General features: G+C 43.0%; 1 protein-coding gene across 1 annotated transcript in view; it reads left to right on the top strand.

Moving 5' to 3' along the window:
• Nucleotides 1-18,683, top strand: part of tpcn3 (two pore segment channel 3) — a 24,616-nt gene extending 5,933 nt beyond the window's left edge. The window contains exons 5-19 of the mRNA XM_028565096.1: nucleotides 1-36; nucleotides 3,199-3,317; nucleotides 3,401-3,502; nucleotides 4,650-4,776; nucleotides 4,863-5,070; nucleotides 7,854-7,998; nucleotides 8,755-8,940; nucleotides 12,260-12,324; nucleotides 14,132-14,219; nucleotides 14,794-14,863; nucleotides 15,812-16,031; nucleotides 16,524-16,614; nucleotides 16,929-17,042; nucleotides 17,786-17,898; nucleotides 18,395-18,683. The exon at nucleotides 1-36 is cut by the window's left edge and continues 81 nt beyond it. Coding sequence (XP_028420897.1) covers nucleotides 1-36; nucleotides 3,199-3,317; nucleotides 3,401-3,502; nucleotides 4,650-4,776; nucleotides 4,863-5,070; nucleotides 7,854-7,998; nucleotides 8,755-8,940; nucleotides 12,260-12,324; nucleotides 14,132-14,219; nucleotides 14,794-14,863; nucleotides 15,812-16,031; nucleotides 16,524-16,614; nucleotides 16,929-17,042; nucleotides 17,786-17,898; nucleotides 18,395-18,519 — 1,809 coding nt within the window. The 3' untranslated portion in view covers nucleotides 18,520-18,683. The remainder of the gene's footprint in view (nucleotides 37-3,198; nucleotides 3,318-3,400; nucleotides 3,503-4,649; nucleotides 4,777-4,862; nucleotides 5,071-7,853; nucleotides 7,999-8,754; nucleotides 8,941-12,259; nucleotides 12,325-14,131; nucleotides 14,220-14,793; nucleotides 14,864-15,811; nucleotides 16,032-16,523; nucleotides 16,615-16,928; nucleotides 17,043-17,785; nucleotides 17,899-18,394) is intronic.
• The last annotated feature ends 1,841 nt before the right edge of the window (nucleotides 18,684-20,524 follow it).

The following is a 20,524-nucleotide window of genomic DNA, read 5'->3' as shown; positions in this document are numbered from 1 at the left end:
CCGCTGCTATTGGTCAACGTCACAGAGGGGCGCCAGGTAACTGTCTCACCTGAGCTGCTCGTATCACACTACAGAGGAAGGAATACTGTCAACGTTGTGTCAGTTTGTCTTTTCTTTTTTAACCACTGAAAGTATCAAAGAAAAACCATGATGTCTAAATCAAAAAATCTAACCGTAGATAAACAAAGTTAAATAGCGGGCCAGGTTTGGTTTGTGCAAATGACTTTTTTTGACATTATTCCGTTTGGATGAAGAATGAAAAAGAACTGATACTTGACCCAGAAGGTAGGTAGGTACATACATACACACACACATGCATAAACATACAGAAACAACCCATCCAAAGATGAGATGTGAACGTGGAAACGTTAGAAGACCCAACCACTCAGCATCGTGAGAGCAGATAGTTATCAGAAAGGTCAAGAAGCCTCATTCTGAGAAACAGGAAGTAGAGTCTGCAGCAACCGCTCCACAGGAGAGTGACGACGCCTTTACTGTTCCTGAATATGAGATAATGTTCAGCTGCATTACAACAGACGCTCCACGTTTATTAATAGTTAGGGTTCAGCCGATACTGGCTTTTAAAGGCTGATATTGATTATTAGTAGTTAATGAAACAGATAAGACGTGGAACTGATATGCCTTTACAGTAAAAAAATGAAAATCTTTAAGTCAAACGGAAGATTTTGGAATGTTACAAACTGCAACACAAAACTTAGTTTAAATGCTTTCAAGGTCCCATGACATGCTGCTCTTTGGATGCTTTTATATAGTCCTTAGTGGTCCCCTAATACTGTATCTGAAGTCTCTTTTATATAGACCTTAGTGGTCCCCTAATACTGTATCTGAAGTCTCTTTTATATAGACCTTAGTGGTCCCCTAATACTGTATCTGAAGTCTCTTTTATATAGACCTTAGTGGTCCCCTAATACTGTATCTGAAGTCTCTTTTATATAGACCTTAGTGGTCCCCTAATACTGTATCTGAAGTCTCTTTTATATAGACCTTAGTGGTCCCCTAATACTGTATCTGAAGTCTCTTTTATATAGACCTTAGTGGTCCCCTAATACTGTATCTGAAGTCTCTTTTATATAGACCTTAGTGGTCCCCTAATACTGTATCTGAAGTCTCTTTTATATAGACCTTAGTGGTCCCCTAATACTGTATCTGAAGTCTCTTTTATATAGACCTTAGTGGTCCCCTAATACTGTATCTGAAGTCTCTTTTATATAGACCTTAGTGGTCCCCTAATACTGTATCTGAAGTCTCTTTTATATAGACCTTAGTGGTCCCCTAATACTGTATCTGAAGTCTCTTTTATATAGACCTTAGTGGTCCCCTAATACTGTATCTGAAGTCTCTTTTATATAGACCTTAGTGGTCCCCTAATACTGTATCTGAAGTCTCTTTTATATAGACCTTAGTGGTCCCTAATACTGTATCTGAAGTCTCTTTTATATAGACCTTAGTGGTCCCTAATACTGTATCTGAAGTCTCTTTCCCAAAATTCAGCCGTGGTGCAGAATTACAGCCACTAGAGCCAGTCCCACAATGAGCTTTCCTTAGGATGTACCATTTCTGTGTCTGTAGCTATTGAGGAGGAGAGGGGGGGGCAAGGTGGAGGGTGGGGGTGTGGCCTTGACCAACCTCCACTTTGCTCGTTTGAAAGCCATGATGTCTCTTTCTCTCTCATGGGGGCGCCAAATTCTCTGGGCGGGCAAAGCAGAGAAAGGGGAGTCAGACTCAGTGTCTAACCTGTTAACATGGGAGCCCAAATAAAAACGGACAAGCCATGCAGCCAATGTGCAGGAGCCCTTATAATCAGCCATGGCTGATAATGGGTCTATCCCTATTGATAGTGTCAAAGAACAGGAGTTCTGTCAGGAAACATTACAGGTATACAGGTAGAGGTGTAGGCCACGCTGTATAATTGGAGAGAGCGAGCATTTAGTGCGACAGCGGCAAGGAAACCTTCCTTTAATATAGATCTTTAAATAGGACAGGGCAGCAAAAAGAGCCAGTTTCCCCTTAGTAGACAAACCCCTGACATGCGTGGGTTGCTTAGACTTCTAAAACTACCTTTGACCCTATGTTCCAGTAGAACTACATGAAGCAGGTCATTTAAAATAAATCCAGCTCCTCTTGTACCACCTACAGCCTGGAGTGGGATTTGCAAAAATACACCGCTCCCTGTTCAGATGCCGGGGGGTGTCTAACTGCGTGCCAATCACTGCAAACACATTCATTCTCCCTTGTGGGGGGAGGGGCTTAGGAGACAGTTTTGGGCTTTAGCAGAAAGGGGGGAGGGACTGAGAAGTTGTCGATGTTTACATTTTTTGGCTAAGTCCTGGATCTTCACAATCCTACCTATGGCACCCTTAATGCACTAAGATTTTGTATAAATATTCATTTAAATAAAGGCTTTTTAAATTCTTTGCAAGAAGAGTTGCCTTGAACCTCATATAATATATGAAATGTTTTAACATTTCCATTACTGAAACGCATTTTTATCCGTAGCCACAGTGGCAACTGTCAGACAGCTCGAGAGGTCATTTAACATTTAAAATGGCAGGAAATTGCAACAGGAGGACCAATCGAAAGCATCCCAACAGCATCGGTCTTGGCTAAACGGCTGTGGCTGGAAACGGACAAAAACATGCAAAGCGCCAGAACTAATATTATTCAATCATGTAAGATAGTATAGCCCAGCTTTTTTACAGAACATATTCAGATGTAATGCCCCCCAATGGAACCATGTTCAAAGGTAACCATGATTTAATTACACATATTTTCCCGATCAGGAACAGATTACAGTTCTCTTTTATTTTGTAATTAAATGATGTAACTAGTTACATGTAACTAGTTACTCCCAACCCTGAGGATCAACACGTAGTGGTATTTTATCTCTGTCATCTGCTGTTTACACTTCCTGCTGCAAATGTTTGGCTTTGTGAGCCGATGGTGCCTGAACGCATCGCGCGCGCGCGCGCGCGCGCGCGTGTGTGTGTGTGTGTGTGTGTGTGTGTGTGTGTGTGTGTGTGTGTGTGTGTGTGTGTGTGTGTGTGTGTGTGTGTGTGTGTGTGTGTGTGTGTGTGTGTGTGTGTGTGTGTGTGTGTGTGTGTGTGTGTGTGTGTGTGTGTGTGTGTGTGTGTGTGTGTGTGAAACACAAACTATCTCTGTGTGTTTGTTTGTGTTCAGCTCCGCCGAGCGTTCAGAAGCATCCGGAACGCTCTGCCTCAGATCTTCTACGTCTTCCTGCTCTTCATGTTCAGCCTCCTCATCTTCTCCCTCATGGCGCTCAAACTGCTGGGCAGACGGTGAGAGTCTGTCTGTCTGTCTGTCTGTCTGTAAAAGGTATCCAGAATATGAAACAGACAGATTGTATGTTTTTCCCGTGCAGAGGTCTGAAGACCATCGATGGCTCTCCATACTTCACCAACTACCTGCAGATCCTCTTCGACCTGTACGTCCTGGTCACCACGGCCAACAGCCCCGACGTCATGTAAGACTTCCAGCCTCTGTTATCAATCACACACAACATGTACACACTGCTTATTTTTATTATAATTGGTCCGGTGTTTCTGCCGCCTACATGCTCAGATTATTATTCTAAGTGTCTGACAACATTATGGGATGGATCCCTACAGAGATAGACCTTTTAGTTAAAGAGTAAGATCCTTTTAGTTTAACATGAAACCGACCCAAATTCACCATTGACGGAGCTCGATCCGAGGGGCGGGATAAACGGTTGTCTTTCAAATTCCCTCTGCACGTAATAGGATAGCGCTACAACCAGGCAGAGCAACGAAGAAGGTAGCGGAGCTAGTTGATAGATTAAACTTTTGCCGTATCCGGTCGGCAGAACTCCGAACACATCTTCCTTGTTTAAGAATGATTTCTGTGCTGTTCTTTGTTCTTTTATCAAAGAAAAGCTGAACTCCAAGTCTTCCAGAAGACCTCTGTTCACCAGCAGCAGCAGCCATAAGCCCCGCCCACCGACTCTATACACAATGTGATTGGCCTGACCAAAATTTGGTTTTTGCATCTTGAAAGTCAACAGAGACTGCCTAGACCCCCCTGGCTGCCAAATAAATTTGCTGCCACTAGGGGGAGTCTAGATTTCTAGGCTACCAAACTCCACCAGACTCCATGTAAATAATCAGGACTTTTAGCGTTCATAGAGCCAGCATATCTCCACATGTAAATGGGTGAATTAAGGGTTTATTTCAACCAAACCAGAGTGGTGATTGTTGGAACAGTGGAAAGATGAACCAAGATGGCTTTTTGTAGTTTTATTTAGTTTCTGTCCACTTTGAATGAAGTGTGTTTTACCATGATAAAAGTCCTGATTATTTACATGGAGTCTGGGTTTGGTGATGGTGATTTTGTGCCTCTAACTGCTGCTGAACATTAGTCCTCTAGGGTTACATTACAGCTTGGTTCTGGTTTAATACTGGACCAGTTTCAGAGATTGTTGTTCCATCAGACACTCAGACACACACACATGGAGACAGAGAGTCCAGGGTTATTTCTGAATTATGAAGTTTCTACCTTTTATTTCCTGTGTTTATCGACACATTGAGGCATCTGCCTCAGAAAGGACGCAACTTGTTTATCTGCCCGTTGTGTTTTCTGCTTCTTGTTGGCAGGATGCCGGCGTACAACAACAGCTACGTCTACGCCATCTTCTTCATCCTGTACATCCTCATCAACACCTACATCTTCATGTCCGTCTTCTTGGCCGTCGTCTACAACAACTACAAGAAGTATCTGAAGGTACAGCGCTCCCACGGAGAGGCTTTAGTCTGGGACATGTAAACGTCGTGTTAAAGGTATTAAAACCAGTTCCCTCGCTCCGCCAGGAGGAGGTACGGCAGCTGGTGAGGGCCAAAAGGCACAAGATGGTGAGAGCGTTCGGCGTGCTGCAGGAGCAGAGGGAGGGGGGCGGCGAGCCCGTGGTGACTCACCACAGCTGGAACCAGCTGATCCGATTGGTCCAGCCCGACATCGGGAACGCCCACCGGGAGCTGCTGTGGAGCGTTGCCGACGACAACAACCAGGGCTGCATCGGTGGGACACACACACACACACACACACACACACACACACACACACACACACACACACAGAGACACACGCAAACACACACACATGCACGCTCACACACATGCATGTACACACACACATACACGCACGCAAACACACGCACATACACACACGCAAACACACACATACACACACACGCACACGCACACACACACACACACACACGCACACATGCACACACAGAGGAAAACACACAAACACATGCACACATGCATGCACGCACACGCGCAAATACACACACACATGCCAAGCACACGCACGCACGTACACACGTGCGGAACGCAGATACGCACACAAGTGCACACCAAACACTACCACAGTCGTTTTCTTTTCTACCATTTTCTTCTCTCAGATTAAGGTTATTTGTATCCGTAGGTCAACGTGTGGCTTAGTAGTAAGAAGTTCAGGTCATCCATGACACACAGTTCAGAAACCAACAGACAACACACAACGGGACATCGCAGTAAGCACAACCGTAGCCACGTTAACACGCCGCGTCCCAGCGGGCCGACCACAGCTCCCTCGCTCTCGCTAACGTCTGCTGAGTCACTATCTGCGCGCTCATCTTCCACATCTCGCTGGAAGTCAAACTGCTTCATCATCCAGTTCAACTTTGTTCAGAGGAACAAACTGATATCGCATGCAGCCAGACCACATTAATACTTCTGCTTTTCATTTTCTTTTAACACCCTTTATGTCCAGTTATCTAATGTGGTCAAGTGTGTGCTCCAGTACTAGTATATTTACCATAGAAAGAAAGGGGGGGTTAAAGAACGCAACAGGACATCTCATAAGAGATGTTGGAGATTCTGATACCAGCATCTGGAAAGCCTCGGAAAAATCCTCCCATTTTAGAAAGTGTAAAGGAGCCAAACGTGTTCTGTGTGCAGAAATCTTAATGTGTGAAGTTACTAGTAACTAAAGCTGGAACATATGAATGTAGCGGAGTAACTAAAGTAACTAGTAACTAAAGCTGGAACATATGAATGTAGCGGAGTAACTAAAGTAACTAGTAACTAAAGCTGGAACATATGAATGTAGCGGAGTAACTAAAGTAACTAGTAACTAAAGCTGTAACATATGAATGTAGCGGAGTAACTAAAGTAACTAGTAACTAAAGCTGGAACATATGAATGTAGCGGAGTAACTAAAGTAACTAGTAACTAAAGCTGGAACAGATGAATGTAGAGGAGTAACTAAAGTAACTAGTAACTAAAGCTGGAACATATGAATGTAGCGGAGTAACTAAAGTAACTAGTAACTAAAGCTGGAACATATGAATGTAGCGGAGTAACTAAAGTAACTAGTAACTAAAGCTGGAACATATGAATGTAGCGGAGTAACTAAAGTAACTAGTAACTAAAGCTGTAACATATGAATGTAGCGGAGTAACTAAAGTAACTAGTAACTAAAGCTGTAACATATGAATGTAGCGGAGTAACTAAAGTAACTAGTAACTAAAGCTGTAACATATGAATGTAGCGGAGTAACTAAAGTAACTAGTAACTAAAGCTGTAACATATGAATGTAGAGGAGTAACTAAAGTAACTAGTAACTAAAGCTGTAACATATGAATGTAGCGGAGTAACTAAAGTAACTAGTAACTAAAGCTGGAACAGATGAATGTAGCGGAGTAACTAAAGTAACTAGTAACTAAAGCTGTTACAGATGAATGTAGCGGAGTAATTAAAGTAACTAGTAACTAAAGCTGGAACAGATGAATGTAGCGGAGTAACTAAAGTAACTAGTAACTAAAGCTGTTACAGATGAATGTAGCGGAGTAACTAAAGTAACTAGTAACTAAAGCTGGAACAGATGAATGTAGCGGAGTAACTAAAGTAACTAGTAACTAAAGCTGGAACAGATGAATGTAGTGGAGTAACTAAAGTAACTAGTAACTAAAGCTGTTACAGATGAATGTAGCGGAGTAATTAAAGTAACTAGTAACTAAAGCTGTAACAGATGAATGTAGCGGAGTAACTAAAGTAACTAGTAACTAAAGCTGTTACAGATGAATGTAGCGGAGTAACTAAAGTAACTAGTAACTAAAGCTGGAACAGATGAATGTAGCGGAGTAACTAAAGTAACTAGTAACTAAAGCTATAACAGATGAATGTAGCGGAGTAACTAAAGTAACTAGTAACTAAAGCTATAACAGATGAATGTAGCGGAGTAACCAAAGTAACTAGTAACTAAAGCTGTAACAGATGAATGTAGCGGAGTAACTAAAGTAACTAGTAACTAAAGCTGGAACAGATGAATGTAGCGGAGTAACTAAAGTAACTAGTAACTAAAGCTATAACAGATGAATGTAGCGGAGTAACTAAAGTAACTAGTAACTAAAGCTATAACAGATGAATGTAGCGGAGTAACCAAAGTAACTAGTAACTAAAGCTGGAACAGATGAATGTAGCGGAGTAACTAAAGTAACTAGTAACTAAAGCTGGAACAGATGAATGTAGCGGAGTAACTAAAGTAACTAGTAACTAAAGCTGTAACAGATGAATGTAGTGGTAGTACTTGTGCAGTAAATGTACTCCGTTACCTTCCAGCGCTGGCCGAGCCTGACCCTGGATCAGTGTAAGCTACATGGACCTACAGGAGAAGAGCATTTCCAACACATGCTGCCCTCTAGTGGCAGCATCCGAAAAGACACAGCAGTGCCCAATGCCTCCCTACCTTACTGTACAGAAAGAATAATTAGAAAGAAGCTATAATAACATTTAAATTATATTTTTTGATCTCAGGGAAGGTGGCGTTCTCCCAGATGGCCGACCTGCTGAACATCGAGGTGATCACGCTCAAGTCGAGGCCACACCCACTCCACAGTCTATGCCCCACCCTCTACCTGTCGGCCCCCAGCCGCCTCCTCTGCCGAATGGTCCAACACCGGTCAGACAGCCACACACACACACACACACACACACACACACACACACACACACACACACAGAGACACTCACTCACTTCCGGGTAGACAAATGGTTTATTTGAATTGCGGATATACAGTATATGAAATCTCACAAACACTTAGTGAATTACTGTTTGTGTGTGTGTCTGTGGTGTGTCTATGTTGTGTCTGTGTGTCTGTGTTGTGTGTCTGTGTTGGGTCTGTGTGTCTGTGTTGGGTCTGTGTTGTGTTTGTGTCTGTGTTGTGTGTGTGTGTCTGTGTTGTGTTTGTGTTGTGACTGTGTGTCTGTGTTGTGTCTGTGTGTCTGTGTTGTGTGTGTGTGTGTCTGTTGTGTGTCTGTGTTTTGTGTCTGTGTTGTGACTGTGTGTCTGTGTTGTGTCTGTGTTGTGTGTCTGTGTTGTGTGACTGTGTGTCTGTGTTGTGACTGTGTGTCTGTGTTGTGACTGTGTGTCTGTGTTTTGTGTCTGTTGTGACTGTGTGTCTGTGTTTTGTGTCTGTGTGTCTGTGTTGTGTGTCTGTGTGTCTGTGTTGTGACTGTGTGTCTGTGTTGTGACTGTGTGTCTGTGTTGTGACTGTGTGTCTGTGTTGTGTGTCTGTGTTGTGTGTGTGTCTGTGTTGTGACTGTGTGTCTGTGTTGTGACTGTGTGTCTGTGTTTTGTGTCTGTGTGTATGTGTTGTGATTGTGTGTCTGTGTTGTGTGTGTGTGTGTGTGTGTGTGTGTCTGTCTTGTGTCTCAGGGCCTTTGGCATCGTGTACGACCTGATCATCCTGGTGAACGCCGTGTTCATCGGTCTGGACGAGCAGAATCCGCTGATCGCTAACTCGGAGTGGGCCTTCCTGGCCCTGTACCTGCTGGAGATCCTGCTGAAGCTCTACGTGTTCGAGCCCCGAGCCTTCTTCTCCCGAAACAGCTTCTGGAACTGGTGAGCACGCGCGCCGTCCTAACACGGAGTCCGAAACGATCGCGTTGATCGCGATCACGTTGAATAACCAGTATGACCTCACGTTTTGCCGATCGTGTTCACACGCTGAATGTTGTTCACAATGTGAGGTGTTTTGACATGGAGAATCCAGAAATGCAGAAAGACACTTGCGGAGTGCAACGTGTATCGTTTCATATCTCAGATGGGTGAAATGGTAATATTCAAGAGGGGAATAGAATGGGGGGGGGGATGAGTTAATGCAGACAGAAAAGGAGAGTGACAGTGTCGTGATGAAGACAGAGAGCGAGGGAAGGGCAACTCCTTTAGGTAACACTAGCCGCAGTGCCAAACGCAAGAGGACGCACACCGGCTATGTGGGAAGACACACCCCGCCCATTAGAGAAGACGCACCCCGCCCATTAGAGAAGGCGCACCCCTCCCATTAGAGAAGGCGCACCCCTCCCATTAGAGAAGGCGCACCCCTCCCATTAGAGAAGGCGCACCACACCCATTAGAGAAGGCGCACCCCGCCCATTAGAGAAGGTGCACCCCGCCCATTAGAGAAGGTGCACCCCGCCCATTAGAGAAGGTGCACCCCGCCCATTAGAGAAGACGCACCCCGCCCATTAGAGAAGACGCACCCCTCCCATTAGAGAAGGCGCACCACGCCCATTAGAGAAGACGCAACCCGCCCATTAGAGAAGGCGCAACCCGCCCATTAGAGAAGGCGCAACCCGCCCATTAGAGAAGACGCACCCCGCCCATTAGAGAAGGCACACCCCGGCTACACGAGAAGACTGTATTGGAAATTGTATGTGTAACTGCATTTATGCTTCAGACAGAATATACAGTATTGCTGGTGTCGCTGATGTACAACGATGAAAAGTACAACTAAGGAAGCTGTTAGAATAACACCGTACAGTTTGTCGCTGGAGTTCCCCTGTTGCTAGCTGATGTCAAGTAGCTGTTCGTGCTAGGACACAGCCCCACCCCTACGTACATGCACACCATTGTTAGCTAATAACAGTCGTGCCATCAAGGACACAGCCTTTGCAACGGATTAATTAATACACATCAGACTGGTGTGCGTGAGGAATCTTTAGTATGACAAATTTACCTTTACTGTTGCTGGCTGATACAATTATACTTACAAGAGTGTCTGATACAAGAGTTTTATAGTGTTGTATTGCAAAGGATTCTGGATAACACTGCAGTGTGTCTACAGGCAGCTGGAGATGAAGTTTAACAAGAGCTGCAAAGATTAATGGATTAGTTGTCAGCTATTAAACTGTTTTGATCAGTTTGAATCATTTTATATGAAGTTCTCTGATGTCAGAGTGTTAAATGTGAATATGTTCTAGTTTCTTCTCTCCTCTGGGACAGGAAACTGAATATCTTTGAGTTGTGGACAAAACAAGACGTCTAGGACATCATCTTGGGACTTTTGGGAAACACTGATCAAAGTGTATGACTTGGTGCAAAATAATGTATTTCAATATTTGTTTGAAACTGTTTGTGTTTGAAACTCAAAGTGTTTTGCAGAATGTCCTCCGATATGAGAGGAAACTTTCACTGATAAAACTAACAATGGAATCATTTCCCAAAATCTAATATCAATGAGCTGTGTCACGTCCATCTCACACAGCCTATCTACGGCCCAGATAATAAGCACGAGGTATGTGACACACGTTTCACTTTTCGTCATCTGCTGCTTTTGTAAGCGCTTGGACCAGCTTACCGATGCTTCAGGCGGTGCAGCGCCTGTTTGGAACGGGCCGATTGCTTGGCCTGTGGTATCGCTGCTTGAAGCTTTCTCCAGAACCATTGTAGCCCAAAATTACTTATAGAAGGACCTCAAAGCACTTTAAGGGTAACTTGAGTTTTTTTTTCAAAATGTTCCTATGTTATTGTGTGTAGGTGACTGATAGGAACAACAATCTTTGAAACTGGTCCAGTATTGAGCCAGAGCGCTGTAACAGACAGTCGTGAACCGGGCTGTAATGTAATCCTACAGGACTAATTTTCAGCATCAGTTAGAGTCCACTAAAAGTTCTGTTGTTGCTGCTGACCGACTCAGATTATTATGCTGCGTTCCAGACCCAATTTTTAGCCCGTAAGTTTCGACTTCAAGTCACGACTCACAACTTGGTAGCATTCCAGCCAAAGTCACGACAAACCCTTCTAGCTAGCATTAGCTAGCGGCTACCTAACGTTGGCGTTACTAGCGCTAGCTGATACTAGCGATTTCTAGTCGGCAACATATTTTGGGCTTCATTTAATAAACATAACCTGTAGTAGTACACAATTGTATGTGTATTGTTTTGATTACAATGTGCAGAATTAGTTATCTTACCTATTTGTCTATTTATTTCTATTTCTTACCGTTAATCAGCGGCGTCTGTACAGCATCAATTGTCACCATTGTTGTTGATGTGTGTGTATGTGTGTGACGTCAAAAACTGTACTGGAGTACAACCATCTGGTACCAGTTCTCGATTTGACTGCTGTTCCAGGGCGCTTTCACGGTAGAAAGTTGTGAGAACATTGGCTACGGGTTGCCTGGAACGCAGCATTATTGTAAGTTGTAAATTACAGTGCTTAACTTTTAGTAGCTTTTTGAAGGAATGGTTAATGAAAACAGGCTGATGTGAGCAGCATTGCAATGCATTCTGGGTGTGTCACGGGGACTGAGGTTCCCGCTCCTCATTTGCATAAAGTTGAATCCAGGCGACTTTATGTAAATCAGGGGCGTCCAGATCGAGTCTCCGCCTCTAGAAAACACCTGAAAATCTTTTAAAGTGACCTTTGGTGAGCTTTAGCTAAAGCTTTAGACGCTATATTTTTGTAAGTTTCTGTTGCCTTTTGGTTGATATTTTTTTTATGCTTTTTCAAAAAAAAAATTATGCTTTTCCCGATGTTTTGTCCGTTTCTAGGTTTTTGTCTGGGTTTAATTTTTTTTTTACTTTTTTTTTTGTCTTGACATTTTGCCCTTCACATTTGAACGGACGATTTTGACAGCTTTTTGGGTGTTTTTTTTGTCGCTTTTTCGATAGTCCCTTTTTTCAAGGTTTTGTTGCCTTTTTGACGTTTTTTTTTCTCTTTTTTTTTTTTTTTTTTTTTTTTTTTGACTTAATGTTGCATTTTTTGGATATACTGTATATTTCATATCTGATCTATTATTACATCCATGATGATGTTTTTGTCTTTCAACATGTTGGTGATGTCAGAGCCACATTCTCACCACTGCTAGCGCTCTGTTTCCTTTCAGCAGCGTCACCGCTGCAGCGCTCGTTCTCTGACGTTGGGTTTGTGTTTTCAGGTTCGACACCATCATCGTGGTCTCGGCTCTCATCGCCACCATCATTAACTCATCCGTCACGTCAAGTAAGTTGGTTTCCTTTCCGTTTGAACTTGTGAAATACCGACTGACAGAATCACAAAGGTTCAATGCAGTGCTGAAACAATTAGTTGATCAATTGATCGACACTAAAATACAGTTATGATCAATTTATTAGTGAAGTTGTTTATCAAACCAGCATCCATTCTCTGGTATCCGTTTCTCTCTGTTACATCTGCAAGACTTTTCGGCACTCACGTCATTCTTTATTCTTTTATTTGGATACCCGTTAGCTACTAACAATGTACAACATACAGTACAATTGTACATACATTTAAAAGAAGATATAGGGCCCTATCCTGCACCCAGCACAGCACGGCGCAAAGCCCGACCCAAGTGTCTTTGCTAGTTTAAGACCGACCCAGTTGTCAGTTTCCCGTCCAGCGCCTGCGTCGTTTAAATAGCAAATGCTCCTGCGCCCATCTGTGGCCCATGGGCGTGCTGGTCTTACAGGGAGGTGTGTTCAGGTGCATTCTGGGCGTGCTGGTCTTACAGGGAGGTGTGTTCAGGTGCATTCTGGGCGTGCTGGTCTTACAGGGAGGTGTGTTCAGGTGCATTCTGGGCGTATTGCTATCTTGAGGCAGCGAGAAGTGATCGCACGGACCCTTTTTTCCGCTGTCAAACTAGTAGAAGTGGATTTGGACACGCCCTAAACACAACTGCACCAGGCGCTTCACGCTGTGCGCTCAGATCGTTAAAAGAGGACCTATATTTTGCAAGTAAAAGAATACCGCTGTGTGATGTTGCGTACATTTCTGTTAAATAGAATAACATCACATTCTTATAATTCCAGTCCATCATAGTTGGATGAAATAATGTGTAGTTATTTCTGAAGTGTTTTCTAAGTAGTCTTTTAAAACTGGCCTTGCCGGGTGCCTCCACTATGATAGTTATGATAGGCAAGCTATTCCACATTGTGATGGCTCTAAACATCAGTTCATTGGTTGCAAACGGACCAAAACCATGAGCCTGTTCAATGAACTCGTTCCAACCCGTTTTTGTACCATCAAATATGTAATCTGGAAGTCCATGGAAGTACGTTTCTCTCTTCTCTCTCTGTGTTTCCGTTTCTATTTGTCTGTATCAGTAAATATGATCTAGCCATTTAATTTAATTTCAGCTAAATTCTATTTTATTTATAGTATCAAATCCTAACAAGAGTTCTGTCTTCTCATGACACTTTACAGATAGAGTAGGTCTAGACCACGCTCTATACTTCACAAAGACCCAACAATTCCAGTAATTCCCCCAAGAGCAAGCATTTGGTGCAACAGTGGCGAGGAAAAACTTCCTTTTGGGCAGAAACCTGGCACAGACCCAGGCTCTTGGTGGGCGGACATCTGTAGCTGCCATTTGGAACACAGAGACGGATACAGATATAGAGAATTATGATTCATAATAATTATAGCAGTTGGTATGTTGAACAGTGGCAATTATAGTAACAACTAAAGATAATGGAACTCTGACTAGAAATAATAGTTGTAGCTAGTTCAGGGCGTAGCAGGGTGTTGCGGGGCGTAGTAGGGCATAATAGTGCGTTTTACATATGGGGGGTCCAATGTACCGTCTTCTCCTGCCACCCTGCCAAGATTTCTCGCTACCCCTTTGCCACCCCATGTTTTTTTCAATCCCAGAATGTATGTATGTATGTGTGTGTAGCCAGACCTTCCTCCACTGCGCTGAGGAGATAGAGCTGGACATATGAGACTAACTGTAGAAGTGTTTTTCATGTGAGACATGCGGGACGGCTTTCCCTTCTGGGACGGTAAAGATGTATCCGTCTGTCTGTTGTAGCGGAGAATTACACCAGTCGTCAGATCCTGGACATAGTCTTCATCCTGCGAGTTCTCCGGCTGATCCGGGTGGTGGACAGCATCGAAAGGTTTGATCCCTAACTGCACATTTCACCCACATTTTTATCAAATAACCTGCAGGAAACAGATCTCTAACTGCACGCTTCACTGAGGCGTTGTATAAAAAGCTGCAGTACGCCGTTGCAATTATGGGGTGGACTCAGATGAGATGGAGGAAATGTTCTGCATTACTTTTAGACAGAAGGACACCTTGTTATTTCATTTCATTTCATTTATATGTGTATTTGACTGAGACAATGCTCCTTAATCAACAGCAAAGTAACTGTAAATGAGCCAGAGTTAGCTCAGCAGGCTACTTTTCATCTGTTGTCCCTGGTCAGTTTTAGAATGGCAACCCAACACAATTAAATACAATAAAAATGAATTATTACAGTCAGCACGTGAAAGCAACATACAAAGACTAAAAGCAACCTACTCAGACAGGCACAATGCACAACAACAAGAAACGGACACAACACATCAGATAAAGACAGCAAGCAAAGAAACAAAGAAACAATCTGCAGCCAGGCAGCAAAAGTCAACAGGCAGTCAGCAGTCTGAGTTACTGTATGGATCAGCACTCTGTCTCCTGTTCCCTGTTAGGTTTCGTACAATCATCAACACTCTGATCCGGATCGGACCGGCCATTCGCACATTTGGACAGCTGATTATTGTAAGTAGCAGACTTGTCAATTGCCGAAAAGTGTTTTAATTTCCCCCCAAAACTCTAAAAGTAGTCAAAGTTGTTTGAGATGCGAGAGTTAAGGTCTTCATACGGTACATATGAGGTGCCATCAGGGCCATTATTCACAATTACCTCACACACATACAAGTGAAATGCTCTCATATACACTACTGAGAAAATAAACACTCACATACTAATACTGAAACACTATGATTTCACTTTCAATTGTGCGCGAGAGTGTTTCAGTAGTGTGTATGAGAGTGTTTCAGTAGTGTGTATGACAGCGTTTCAGTAGTGTGTATGAGAGTGTTTCAGTAGTGTGTATGAGAGTGTTTCAGTAGTGTGTATGAGAGCGTTTCAGTAGTGTGTATGACAGTGTTTCAGTAGTGTGTATGACAGTGTTTCAGTAGTGTGTATGACAGTGTTTCAGTAGTGTGTATGACAGTGTTTGAGTAGTGTGTATGAGAGCGTTTGAGTATAACCGGAAGGTGGCATGGAAGTGGTTGCTGTTACCCACTGAGTTATCCAGCTAGGTTGTGGTATTCAGGCAATTTTGATACCTTATTTAATCCTTATTTAAATCTATATATTCTATTTCTTCTATCTGCCCCATGAGTCCTCCTATCTTGCTCTCCAATCTTTTGAATATCCCGTTGAGGTCTAGTGACAAAGGCTAAAGCATATAATTCCATCTTTATTTTACCTGATCATGAGATAAAAAGGGGTCCTGCAACTCCGTTTTTAAAAACTGAAGCTACTTTTACCCCAAAAAACGGTTGTCCATGTTGTTGTGTTGTGAGAGTTAGGTTGCTGCTAGCACCACGGGCTCTGACCGTATGCTCGTCTAAAAGTGTTTCGATTTACCCCAGAAAGCCAAACCGTCATCCATGTTATTGCGTTGCAAGAGTCTCCTGTCTCTGACCGGTCTGTCCTCAGGTGGTGTACTACATCTTCGCCATGGTGGGGATGGAGCTGTTCAAAGGGAAGGTGAAGTTTTACACCGAGGACTCCAGCGACCCGGAGAAGGCGTTCTGTGGAAATCCGCTGCTAAAAGGAAGCGAATTTGCACAACTCAACTACTGCAAGAACAACTTCAACAACGTGGTGTCGTCCTTCGTCCTGCTGCTGGAGCTCACCGTGGTCAACCAGTGGCACGATATCCTTTTACATTTAGAGCAACAAGTTCAATATTTAGAGAGAAACGAGTTCAATATTTACAGACAAAACATTTCAATATTGACAGTTGCCAGTGACACAATATCCTTTATCTCAACGTTGCTCCTGAACGCTAAATTATGTTTTTGTGGATTTTTTTGTAGGTTTATTTGTGCCGTTTTTGTCCTTCTTCCACAATTTTGCTTTTTTAACTTTACCTCAGTGCTAAATGCCTCACTGAATGTTCAACACTTCACCTGAAAGCCTCACTGTCTGTGTCTTATTGGTTTAATTAAAAATGTAGAACAAATTTAGAACAAATTTGAGAAAGAATTTGAGAAAAAAAAAATTATTATATAAAAAAAAAATATAAATTTTGCCAGAAAAGAAATTCAATATTTTGCCAGTGGTACGATATCCTTGTAATACCTGGAGAGAAAAGGTTCTGATTGATTCCGAAGGGAAACTCTGTGATTCCTTAACGGGACTCCACTGCTCAGCAGCGGCTTCGCCACCGTCACCCACGCATCAGCCCGGCTCTTCTTCATCCTGTTCCACATCATGGTCGTCATCGTCATCATCAAGTAAAACGCTAATGCCAGCAGACAATGAAACATCTCACACCGTCTCACATCTAAAGACCATCTGACATAATATCTCTGAGGTTTTAGTCACAAAGCAGAAGATCGTACTACTACTTCAAACTTAGGATAATATCCAACATGTTTGATTTTGTCGGAACGTTCTGTGTGTACATTAGAGAGAGAGGATTTAGACAGAGAGGCTGCACAACTGGTTTTGAACTTTTCTACAGTATTAAAGTTATTCAGTGATGGTTGTCTGCTAACACGTCACGACAAATGAAGGCGTAACACAAAAATGACTTCCTGTTTGTTAGCATCTTCGTGGCGTTCGTGCTGGAGGCGTTCTTCGTGGAGTACTCGGTGGAAAAGAGCGACCTGCAGACGTCTCTGGAGAAGAAGATCGAGGAGCTGGAGCTGGCTGTGGCACAGTGAGTCACACAAACACTACGTTAACTCAGGACTTAAAGTCACACAAACATTACGTTAACTCAGGATTTAAAGTTACACAAACATTACATTAACTCCAGATTTAAAAAAACTAGGGCTGTCAAAATTAACGTGTTAATTTTTGCGTTCATTTTTTAATATTTAATTTGTTAAAATAATTAATGAAATTAACGCAGCTGTGTTTGTTTACTTCATGTGGCGGCTGAGAAACGTTATACGTCTACATAACAGCAGGCGGCGCTACTCTGTATTGTTGCCCAAGAAATGAAAACCGGCAGCTGATTGGACGAACGCGTCACATGGGTTTGTTTTCTCCGGATATTGAGAGCCAGACTGTCATGGCGGCCGTTCAGAATACGATCTCATATTGTACTAAAATAGTTCACTGAAACATGTTTCTGGAAACATTTTAAGCGAGAAATAGGCCGTGATGCAGTTGCTGAATCTGTCTTCATTTCAGATCAACAAAGGTCAGTTTAGAAGATTTTCGTCAGATTTTGAGAGACTAGTCACCTCATTCCGCTCGCCATTTCCGGGTGAGTCCCGACTGCCCTGCCGGAGACTGAACTCTCGGCTCGTTGGAGATGAACTGAACTCTCGGCTTGTTGTTATTTAGCTTCGAATTAACTTTTGTAACTGAAAATATATAACAGGCTCATTTCTTTGTTGATGACACTCCGTTGTTTGTGTGTTTGATGATGGTCCATGTTGATTTTTCCACCAGGGAGAAATTGGAGGATAATTTGGTGAACGCCATGGAAACCATGGACAACGACCTGGAAGCCGGCCAATCGGGGAACACCAAACCCGCCCTGATGTTTAAAATCGCTTCAAAAAGTAAGAAAATAGTCCTGCAGGCAGAAGGTTATAGGTTACAAGTTAAAGTCCTGCATTGAAAAGTTACTTCAGTAAAAGTCTGAGTATCATCAGGAAAATGTAGTTAAAGTATTAGTACTTGGAGCAGATGACCAATCATAGAAGTCCGGCTTAGAGTTGCATAACACTTAGCCGAGAGTAGAAAAAACTGTTGAAACCGGAGCATTCAGAAAAGTTTGAAATCTTTCTCTAAAATACTTTTTACCTTTTATTATGTGAAGGTTTTAGCCACCGTTAACATGAAAATCCAACATTATAACATTGTAGATATGACATAATACATACATAAAATACGGAAAAGCATAATACGTAACTAACTTAAGTATCTTTTGTATTCCTGAATTTGTCTGAATAGAGCCTGAAATGATGAGTGCTCTGCTGATCACAGTATTATCATAATAATAATAATAAAATGGCTTATCAGATTTGATGACTGCGCTGCTTGTTTTCCCGTCAGGATATCGGACGGTGGACGCTCTGCTGCAGCGGATGTTCGAGGCCGATCTGGACCCCGAAGACTTCGCTGAGAACGACGACCAGACCAACTTTGAGAACCCAACGTTTCAACCTGCGCAGCCTTGAACGCACAGATCCATACAAAGGGAACCAGATTCTATCATTTCTATCTAGTTTTATCCTCTGCATCATCTCACGTGTGTCTAAATCGGATGTTTATCCAGTGATATATTTTTATATTCCTGTCTTGTAGCGCTGTGTAGAAACACATAAAGAATATTTACACTGGTCATGGTTAATTTTTTTCACACAAAACAACTAAAGCTGCATTTACATTGCTACGTTTTGGTGTAAAAAGGAATATCTTCTGCTACGTTTTCCCCTCTCATTCCCCCTGCTCTAGCGTTTCCCCTCTCACTCCCCCTGCTCCGGTGTTTCCCCCTCTCATTCCCCCTGCTCTGGTGTTTCCCCTCTCATTCCCCCAGCTCTGGTGTTTCCCCTCTCATTCCCCCTGCTCTGGCGTTTCCCCCTATAATTCCCCCTGCTCTAGCGTTTCCCCTCTCATTCCCCCCTCATTCCCCCCTGCTCTGGTGTTTCCCCCTCTCATTCCCCCTGCTCTGGTGTTTTCCCCCTCTCATTTAAAAAAAACCCCTCTGGATTATTGGCATTTCTTTAAACCAATCCCAATGGTCTTGGGCGACGCTAGGCTCCAGACGCAGCGACGGTGGCTATGCTAAATGTCACAGGAAGGAACTTGTTTTGGTGGAACATTTGCGGCCCCCGCAGAAGAAAACGCCACATACAATATTAAATGAAGTTAACTGTTGACACACTACAATAATGTGAGCTATTTAAATTAGATGATACATGGTTAAACCTCATTGGCTCTTACCAGTGTATCTCCATGTGTTCTTCGTCCACAGCAATCCCACCAATCAGTCCCAAAAACTCCCAGTTAGAGAGGAAATGTCCTAAACATATTCTTTGTAAATCTTTACAATCATTCCCTGAAAGAACCAAGCAGACCTGACTTGTTGCACCGTCCAAATGTTCTTTAAAACTTGACATTGTTAGCGTGTAGCTCTCTAGCTCGAAGTTTGTTGATGTTCACCAAAGAGAACGTAGTTAAGTCTGATTTGTGGTTCTGTGGAGTCTCCACACAGAGCTTTCACTGTAGCCGATGTAACTGGCCTGAAGTTTAGTGTGTGTGTCTGTGTCTGTCAGCAAACCGCACAGAGAGCGGACATCCAATGTATGATGTTAGGCTTTGTCCTGGAATGTATTTCCGTTGATCCAGACTAATACAGGCGTGATGCCAAGTTGAGATGGACCTGATCTGGACCCAAGTCATTGTGGAAAGCCTGGATCCTGTCGGGTCCTTGGGTTTACTGGAAACTATTGGGAAAAGAATGACAAGACACCCATCCACATGACCAAGACTTTACTTCACAGCTCAGTGCCCATCAATCCCCGAACAAACATGACATAGGTTCCAACATCCAGCAAACCTTTGCACTGTCAGCAGAATCCAAGCAGGTATAACTTCCTCTCATGGTTAACCCTGTTTTTCTCATGCGCAAAAGAACAGGCATAGTGCCGACACATAGTGAGGCAAAGTCCCTCCCCTTCCCTCCACCATGGGACTTTATTTCGGAAAAAATGTGTCCGGTAGTGAACGTGGACAAATAATGTTTAGATCTTGTTTGAATTGAGCCATGAATTACACATCTGATGTTTGTCAGTTTAAAGATGATTTAGCGAGTGAAGAAAGTCTCAGTTCGTCGTAGTACCACTTAATTTAGTGTGAAACCGCTCTGTGAACTACGTCTCTCGTCTTACACAATACACGTCACCTCGCTCGCTCGCTAGCTAGCTTAGCTCTGTTCCCCAATACATGTATCGTTACCTGATATTTGATGTCAAGTATCTTTTTATCAGCCGGGAAGAGAGAATTTGTGAGTAACGTTGCATCCTGGTACCACACACACAGACTCGCACACACAGACACACAAACACACACAGTAAAGTTACATCCTGGTACCATACACATATTGGCTCAATTCAAACAGGATCAAAACAATTTTTGCCTCTCCTCGTCTCCACTACCGGGCAGACATTTATACGAAATAAG

The sequence above is a fragment of the Perca flavescens genome, chromosome 2 (genome assembly GCF_004354835.1).
Source record: "Perca flavescens isolate YP-PL-M2 chromosome 2, PFLA_1.0, whole genome shotgun sequence".
NCBI classification, from domain to species: domain Eukaryota; kingdom Metazoa; phylum Chordata; class Actinopteri; order Perciformes; family Percidae; genus Perca; species Perca flavescens.
Note: the sequence above shows the minus strand (reverse complement) of the source record. Positions and strands in the feature narration are given on the sequence as shown.